Raw genomic sequence first — 9554 nt, 5'->3', positions numbered from 1 at the left:
GAGAGAGAGAGAGAGAGAGAGAGAGATGAAAGGTTGAATTCAAGCACAGTTTAATTCAGGCACAAATACAGATGCTCCCTGTTCTGATGGCACAATATGATTAATCAAAGACAAACACTTGCGTAACATTGCTTTGATCAAACAAAAAACTATTTTGAGCCAGTGCACTGCAGTGAAATGGGTACATCAGCGCGTGTCATGTAAGGTTTGGTTTCCCCTCTATCCTCGGCCCATGGCCTTGACTTGCTTTCCGGCCCCTTTGGACAAACCATTGCCCAAGGTCGATAAGATCCTTTGGCAAACTCTGCGGACCCCCGTGACCGTCATTGATTCTGTAGCCCAGTGCTGGATCGATATGAACTACCTGAACAACTAAGCCATAACAATGCACTACATAAGTGGCTTGAATATACAGTAGCAGGGTTCCCACTCAAACAAAGGCTTAAAATTCCTTCTCCATGACTTTAGTCAACCATAAAACAGGATTTCCATGACCTGCGGTATAAAGGAAATACCTAACATATTGGTTAGATTTGTGGGGGATCAGCCAAATCGCTATTTTAAGCCTCTTGGCCCTTCAAGATCTTTGAACCTGTATTTACCTGGCATGTTTACCTAAGCTGAGACGCTTCTTAAAGTCTTTGCAAAGTCTAGAATGTTGTACATTTAAAGCATGAAGTAATTTTGACAAAAACAAAACAATACGAAACAAAGATGAATCACTTGATTTGTTATTGTGCTATGTGCTCTGCAGCGTTTGCAAAATGGCCAAATTCCATGATTTGAAAAAGCCTCTTTTGAAATTCCACGATTTTCAGGAAAGCCCTGACCAGTGGGAAGCCTGTTATAGCCACCCACTGACACAGTGGGAAAGAAGCCTGTAAGGGATGCAATGCATACAGTATTTTTGTACCTACAAAATATATTTCAATCAGGACAGTACTCAATCAGGAACAAAAGTGGTTAAAAATCAGTGTCGATAGCCCAGATATAACCCATCATCTTTCGTACACACACTGCACAGCCCATAGTAGCTGTCGCAGCAGGAAATGACCTGAAATAAACAGAAGACCACCCTCGGCATGTGAGTTGGATAAGCCTTGCATGCATGGCATTGACCACATGACCACACACACACACACACACACACACACACACACACACACACACACACACACACACACACACACACACACACACACACACACACACACACACACACACACATACACATACACACACACACACACACACGCGCGGTTGCCACCCACCATCTTTCTGAAGATGAAAAAAGAAAGAAAAACAGGAGGCACAAAACAGACAATAACACAAAACAATAGGGGGGGGGGTGATTTGTTTTGCCTGTATTAACATGATCATTACATATAGAGTGCACCACCCATACAGACACACACGTCAGGTCACAGCAACTGAGTTGTATCACAAGCTCGCCTATCTCCATTTTGCCCGTGTAGAGACCAGACAGCTAACAGGTGCTGGCTGCCCTGCATGGTGAGGTCACCCGGGTAAACAACACACACACACACACACACACACACACACACACACACACACACACACACACACACACACACACACACACACACACACACACACACACACACACACACACACTTCGCTGTTGGGTCCCCACCATGTTTTTACTGAGGTCACTTGTCTAGACACCCAGCCTACATATTCAGAACATGCATTCACACATGCACACGCACACACAAACACACACATGCTAGCACACAAGAGTGCTGTGTGGTCACGGTTGACGTTCAGTGAGGTCATATCTGTTCCAGGCCTATGGCAGTCCATATGGGATGTGGCCCCCTCAGCTGTGGCATCCACCAACACTCACGTCACCCCCCCCCTCCCCAACACACACACCTGCTCTTCTCCAGACGTGGAAAGAGTGCAGAACATTTTTAATCAAGTAAAAATATCTTTACTCATCATCCTACTCAAGTAAAAATAAAAAGTACTTAATTTAATTTGAGTAAAAGTGCCAAGTTACTTTGAATTAGCTTTCCTCTAGAGAATTCCTGCTCTTCCCCAACTTGTCCCATCAGCCCGTTCCCTTGTATTGGAGCAGGGCCACTGACAGCTTTGGCCGGGCCCCCCAGCTCAATAGATACAATGTAATGAGGACCCAATGTTGGGTCCCCTCTCTCCCTGGGCCCGGGACAACTATTCCTTTTGTCCCTCCCCGTCAGCACCCCTGTATTGGGGTGTGGTCAAAAAAACGAAAGCCACTTGGTGCCCTGGACGACGTCTGATCATCAAATCTACTGCAAGAGCCAATCTGGAATCTGGAACGGGGCCTACAGTGTGGTGGAGAGCGGACCACAGAGCTACAGCAACAGGCAACGCCAACCTACCCAGCCCCAAGCACCAGCCTCCAGCTGCATGACGGTCAGAGTTATGAAGGGGGAAAATGATAGCGTGTGTTATTGAGAGAGGGGTGGGGAGTGGTGGATACTGTATCACTAGAGATTACAAGAAGAATCTTACTATCTCTAGTGTTACTGTGTGTGTATGTGTGTGTGTGTGTGTGTGTGTGTGTGTGTGTGTGTGTCTGTAGGGGTTGACGCTAGGGGGCAGGGTGCTTGTGCTAGCGCTGGACATTGTGTGGCTGTGCCTGCTGCCTGCGTGGGTGTGTACTCTGCCTCTGCCCCATGTCCCTGCCCTGACCATCTGCCTCTCTGGAGGAGCGAGAGCCAGCGGTAAGCTCCACTAAATGCAACCAGCCGTGTAGGCCTAGTACCAGAGATTCTTTAAGTATATAGAGATATGCTAACATAATAGGTTGCTATGGGCACCTAACGTGAGCAGGTTCCAGTCTGCCTAAAGGGGCGTGTCATAATGCTCCTAGAATGAATAGAACAGTCCTTAGGTCTGCCTAAAGGGGGATTTCCCCCCCTCCCCCTTGCGACAGTAGAACCCGGAAACAATAGGCCAATGGAACCTCTCTCTTATCTACTCTCTCTGCTAGTACCCTAGTCAGGGCCGCTCTTACTAATAGGCAGATGGAGCAATTGCCTAGGGCCCGCTGCACCCCACCAAAATCTGCCTTCTGTAGTGTTCCCCAATAGTCAGCCCGGTCATGCAAAATAACAGCAAAACTCATTCAGAGGGCCCAGCCGTGGCTCAAGCGGCTGAGCACTCGGCTGCTGCGCCGGCGACCCGGGTTCAATTCCGACCCGAGGTCATTTGCCGATGATCCTCCCCGTCGCTCTCTCCCCCACTCATTTCCTGTCTGTCCTTCACTGTCCTGTCAAGAATAGAGGCAAAAAGTACACACACACACACACACACAAGGCTCATAGCAGGCTGTCAAATGTAAGCCAAGGAAAGGAAACATTCTGCAACTGACTTAGCAACTTACTTGGCTGCAATGCAATTTCCCATTGAAGACCTAGTAAGTTGCTAACTGGTTAGCAACAATGTTTTCGAGAAACGGGGTACAGCACGAGGCTACTGAGTGCAGTACAAAGCTAGCCATTTTAAACACAAAAAATCTTTGCTTTTGTATGCTTTTAGACAAACCAATACTGTTTTTTGAAACATTGCATTGGTTCTTCAACAACAACAAAAATGTAAATCAGGTAAATCAAGCTCTTTTCTGTTTCCTATGGACCTGTACTTGCAGCCTGTTTTTTTGTGGCTAGTCACATACTGCATGCCTAAGCCCCTTCCTCCTCAACTGGGAATACAATATGCTTAACTTAAGTCCAGCCAGCCAGCCAGAAAGCGACTGATGTTCAGTTGGCATTAAGCTCTACATCAAGTCTCTACTGTGTAGCAACCAACTCAGGTTGTGTTTTGCCAACATTACAAATTTCACTTTTAACCCAACACAAAATACCACTTATCCTCAATCTGCTGTGTGTATGAGTGCATGCGTGTGTGTGTGTGTGTGTGTGTGTGTGTGTGTGTGTGTGTGTGTGTGTGTGTGTGAGAGAGATCAGGCCTGATGTACGGTACACGGTACAGCATCCGGATGCAGCCTGTCCACAGCCAGGTCCAAAGAGAATGGGGAGTGAAGGAAGCTCAAAGCGGAGCCATTGTTCCTGACTTCCTGATAAAACAGTCGGGGTGTACTTTAGGGTGGTGGTGGTGGAGGAGCAAGGTCAGGCCAGAGCGACACCATCGCCGTCTGGCTGTGCCTGGCCCGCAACACTCAAGAGGGGAATGCATTGTTCTGTTAACGCCGTCATCTACCTTGAATCCTCACCGTTTTGGCTTGATGATCTCCTTAATGGCACCTACTGTGGACACATAATAAATCAGTCATCTGATTGCATTACTGACGGCTGGGTCAGGACTGGGGGCATGATAAGGCCAATGTAATGTGTTCCAAGCATTACTCTTCTTGTTATTCTCCAACCGTTCTCAGTCATTGTGCCATTTCAGGGAGGGGGGGGGATACCAACACTTCACTTATGCCTCTTGTCCACTGCTGGCTTTCTGTTAGGCTTACAGCTCGACACAGAGCGACTCGTATGCCACTTTTTTAGCAAAAAGAGGTGGCCGAGTTGCGGTGTCAAGCTGTTGGCCTACCAGAAAACTGACAGTGGAAAAGAGCCTTTACTGTATGTGCTGTCTGCAGCTGTACAATGTCAACGTCTGTTCTGTTCTGCTTCGTTTTATGCTATATACGCTTTCCTGTCAGACTTCAAAAGGTGCGCAAACAATCCCGTCACGCCAGTCCCTCACCCTGAAGAAAACAATGAGAAATCTGCCTGAGCACACTGGCCAAAAACACTGTCTTTATGAGATCCCATCGTGTGTTTATGTGTGTCGAAGTCATAACATGCTGGTGGTGCACATCTTTATGTGTGTGTGTGTGTGCCCATGCCACTCTGCCGTGATGAAGGCCACACTATGGCCGAAACGTGTTTTTTAAATGAATCACATAAAGCTATCTCTTCAATTCATTATCTTTTCTACTATGCAAGAATGCCTTCAGCCACAGCACAACCAACGTCTCAGCTCTCCAAACCTCTTGTTGTGTCCACGTCATGTTAGCAACATAACCAGATGATCATCCTCCAATCACTGAAGCATGGTCTAATCACGCCACTTTCTCCAAAAGGATCCCGGCAGCTGCCTTCGTGAACTTTTATACACCAAAGCAGGGAACTAGCTGCCCCCGGAGATAACACAAGACAGAGATACTGACAGTGCAGTGGGGGAGAAGATGGGGAGAGAGAGAGAGAGAGAGAGAGAGAGAGAGAGAGAGAGAGAGAGAGAGAGAGAGAGAGAGAGAGAGAGAGAGAGAGAGAGAGAGAGAGAGAGAAAGACCGAGAAAGAAAGACAGAGAGAGAGAAAGAAGCGTGTCGTTCGTTATCTACCTGATCAAGCTTGTTCTTGTGTCTACCCCTCATCAACTTTCTCACAGCCATAAAACATCCAGTTCCTTCATGACATGCTGTTAGCCTAATGGCACAATAAAATTGAGTAATTTCTGGTTTTCACTTTTCCAACTCTGCTGCTACATACAGTGGATGTTTCTTTCTTTCTTTTTCATTTTTTTTAAAGAAAAGAGAATGAAAAAAAAGTTCAATTAGTCAGAAACCTAATTAGTTACCTAATAATAGTAAGTTTAGCCTTTTTAAAGTCTGCGTTTAGAGACTCCGACCCCACTATAGCCTATATATCCAGAAGCAGGGGTGTATAAAGTAGAGGTAAGTTAAAAGTACTTACTGAAGTAATTACAACACTAGCACGTGATCTGACCTGGTTTATACACCAGTTATTCCACCATACTGATAAGGTAGACACACGGTGAGAGTACTTGGAACTACATTTACTTCATACACCTCTATCCAGAAGAAAGGTTACGGGTGCTAAGCAGAGCGGAGTTCAAGCCAACATCACGATGTCAAGATATACACGTGGCCTTGTCATAAATGCTTGAGTGGTCACCATGACACTTTCAACCACCCAAGTACGTGGCACATGGCCAAAAGTCAACCTGACTAGTGTCAGCAGAGGTGTGTAAAGTGCTGCTACTCTTACAGTGTATGTATCCACCTCATTAGGTACAATCAGTGCTGGAACCTAGTTCCCCTTCCTCATAATTTTCATCATCTGTGTTCCGGCAGAACTTATCTCGTGTGCCACATTTTATAAGCTCAAAACAAGTTTTTCAAAATGTGTGCAGGCAATAGGCTTACAAAAACGTCACTTGTACTGATGAGGCTGTCGGAAAATCAGGGTTAATGCACTTCTTTTTGGATGGTATTTTCTGACAATTAGGGTTCCTGCACCTCTTTTTTTCCACTGCAAGCACTGGGTGCAATGGAATCAGGGGCGGAATCAGGGTGACCTTAGCAGGCACTGTTCCGGCACTGAATGGAATTGTTAGTGTATAAACTTTGTAAGATCATGTACTTGTTGCATGTATATCAGTAAGAGTACACCTCTAAGACCATGGGAATCTACCCCTAAATAAAATAAAAACCCTTTGCAACTGGTGTGTTATCTTATTAACCCCCCCCATTTTGCATTATATTCTCCATGAATACGCTGATGAGGGATAACCTCTCCCCGAGTAAAATTCCTCGTACGTGTCAGTGTGCACATTAACCTGATTTCTTACTCCAACGGTGTAGCGGGCGGCACAGCTATCTTGGTTAGGCCCCACACTCGGGTCGTTGCCTTCAAATGAAGCAATGAAGGACACTTTTACTCTCTCTCTCTCTCTCTGGAGTTCATTTAAAGTGCACACATGGCGCCCGGTATCAGTAAAGCGTGACTGATAATGCACCGTAGATGAGGTCCTGACTTGACAGTTCATGGAAGTGTGGAACTTTAACCCTAACTGCCCCATGTTAAGTCACAGGGCAGCCTTGTCAAATAGTACAGACACTATTGCAATTCAGCATCCCACGGCTCAGATCAATAGTTTCTTGTTATATTTTCAGAGCTGCTGTTATCAATTTGTTGATCAATCAATTAGCTCCCAGTTTGCAACTAATCCACTGCCAATTTGGCCCTTCTCATATAAAAAGAACTGGGAGAAGTAGGAGATTGAGAATTGAACATATCAAGTATGTCAATGCATGTGTTTATAGAAAAACAACAACCAACATTCATATCCATTTTCTGACATTTTGCAGACTACCGTAGATAATGAAACCAATAAGCAAAATAGTGAAATAGCCTATTGCCTCTGCTCTGTCAAGCATCTTCATGCCTTAAAAGAAACCATTGCAAGCCACCATACTTCAAGATATTTAGGCTACCGCTAAACGCCGACAAGACAACTAGGCAGAATTCCATCCAAGCCTAATACCTGTCTTTACATGATATACTGAAATTACAATGGTTTATGGAGCTTGCATTGAGTTTGTGCTTATGACGTGTGATCACTGGCGTAACACAAGTAGGCCTACACTTCAGGCCCCCCTGCAAGCCACCAAGAATGGTCCCCCGAACGAAAAAAACAGGGCCTAATATCATGTGGAGGGGGCCCGTTTCTTCAAGTCAAGGACCCATGTGGGACCCCCACCTCGTATGGCCCCCCCCCCCCCCCCGGGGGCTACCGGGGTATACTTTACGCCCCTGTGTGACTTATAAAAAGTCAAAACATGTTCTAATAATGATCCCAGGTTCTCGTCTTACGCTCCAATTCAGGGTGTGTGTTCTTGCTGTGTCATGAACTTATTTTAGTAAGGTTGGCATTTTGCAGCTTGGCAAAGTGCGTTTGGAAAAGATGGGTATCTGTGAAATCTAAGAGTGATGCACTGATGCATGTTGCTGGTATGGTAGCCTACGAACCATTCTGACACATTTCATTTTGCATTTAGTGCTCTTTGCTCGTCGACATGATTGAATAGACCAAATTATGTCAAAACAGCATGTGTTTACTTTGTCTGCTGGAGGACATTGTTTTTACAAATGTATCTGAGTGAGACCACCCACGCTACAAACACATTACTCTGCTTTGGCAAAACAAGGCCTTTCCTTCAGGAGAAAAGAAAGTGCTGTTAATTTTTGATAGTGACAGTTATGCTGCACGAGATGCCAAAAAAGGATGCCCCAAGTCAGGTGACAGGCAGGCGAATGACGTCACATATTGTTGTTCTCCCACTGTGTGCGAATTAACATTTAAACAAGGGGACTCCCTGCCTTGCTTAACATCTACCAACTGGTGCTTGTGAATTATGAACAGGGTTGAAAATTGCTCAACCAGGTGGCAGGTCTATGTTCCAAACAAGCCACAATATAGTGTGGTTTCTATACATTTATTTCTAGTAGGGCTACGTCTTTTCTGCATAATTAGTATCCTTACCGCTTTTAAACCATTACCATGCAAGCTAGAATGGGCACCTCTCAAATAGTACATGTTTGATATACATCACTGACCTGAATAAAGCTACATTGTTTACCATGTGTGATACTCATAATAAGTAGATGTCTCACCTGCCAGCGTCCGTAAGTAAGCATGAACAGGGAAAAGGGCAGCGCAGTGCCCGTCATGGCGTGGGTGGATGGCATGCTGTATTCCGAATTATAGAAGACCTCGACTTTGACCACCGGCGGTGATGCTGGACGTGTCCACCGGATCAGGTCTTTGGTGGACTGGCCGATTAGGAGCACCAGCATCCACACCACGATGATCTGCCGACTGACATAGGCGTCGACGTTCCACATGAGAAATGGAAAGAAAACGATGAAGAACATCTCATTGCCCAGTTCTGTTCCAAAAGTGAAGAGATAGAAAAGGAACTTGTTCTCAATTATGAACTCCTGCCCGACATCACCGGTCAGGGAGTTCTTGCGGAGGGGCTTGACAACCCCCTTCGACTCATCTCGCTCATTGTCAGCTTTTGAACCACTCTCTGGTTGACCGGTTTCTTCTTCGGGCATTGCAGCCCCGTTCAGCAGCCCGTTGGAGCATTCTTCCTGTTTTGAAGTTTCTAAACTCGAATGCTTTCTCTGTCGGAGGACGCTGTTTTTCTGGTCAACTCCCTCGTCGTCTGTGTTCTCCCGAGTACATTGCTTGACACAAGCACCGTTAGGTTCCACTTCACTCTCCTCTGTCTTCGCGGATTTTCTAGGAAATGTTCCCCTAACACCACAAAGCTTTTGAAATCTTGCCACATGGTGTGGTTCCTGAAGATTCAAGCAAAGGCGAAAGAAGCCTTTAATAAGGTCAGTCGCCATAGCTGTTGGTTAAAAACTAAGGAAATCGCATGTGATTACAGGCGCAGCGTCGTGCCCGACGATGATGCCGAGAGTGGGGCGTCAAATGCTCCCACTGCTCTGCCTGGAAGCATACAACTAGCCCGCGAAGCTAAATGTTAGCTGGTTATGCGCGCATGCGATTCTAGCGGTACTGCTAAATTGTGAAGCTTAAGAACATAGAAGTAAAACCAGTCTTCTGTAGTCTCTTGTCGATAGCCGCGTTAACGGTGTGCGCGAAGACAGTTTCCCCCAACTGTACAGAGACCAAGAATTTGCTTGTCATTCCAAATCGCTCGTTGACTGTGCACGACCACTGCCTGTGTATGATAATCTGAAAGCACGAGAACGCG

At 45.9% G+C, this 9554-nt stretch overlaps 1 protein-coding gene across 1 annotated transcript in view; it reads right to left on the bottom strand.

Annotated features, from left to right (window-relative positions):
- The window catches only part of sgpp1a (sphingosine-1-phosphate phosphatase 1a), a 27401-nt gene extending 17870 nt beyond the window's left edge, over nt 1–9531 (bottom strand). Inside the window, exon 1 of the mRNA XM_063223578.1 lies at nt 8440–9531. Within this exon, the coding sequence (XP_063079648.1) occupies nt 8440–9183 (744 nt within the window). The 5' untranslated portion in view covers nt 9184–9531. The remainder of the gene's footprint in view (nt 1–8439) is intronic.
- Between the last annotated feature and the right edge of the window lie 23 nt (nt 9532–9554).

The sequence above is a fragment of the Engraulis encrasicolus genome, chromosome 18 (assembly GCF_034702125.1).
Source record: "Engraulis encrasicolus isolate BLACKSEA-1 chromosome 18, IST_EnEncr_1.0, whole genome shotgun sequence".
Lineage (NCBI taxonomy): Eukaryota > Metazoa > Chordata > Actinopteri > Clupeiformes > Engraulidae > Engraulis > Engraulis encrasicolus.
The sequence above is the reverse complement of the archived record's forward strand: the minus strand, read 5'-3'. Positions and strand labels throughout refer to the sequence as shown.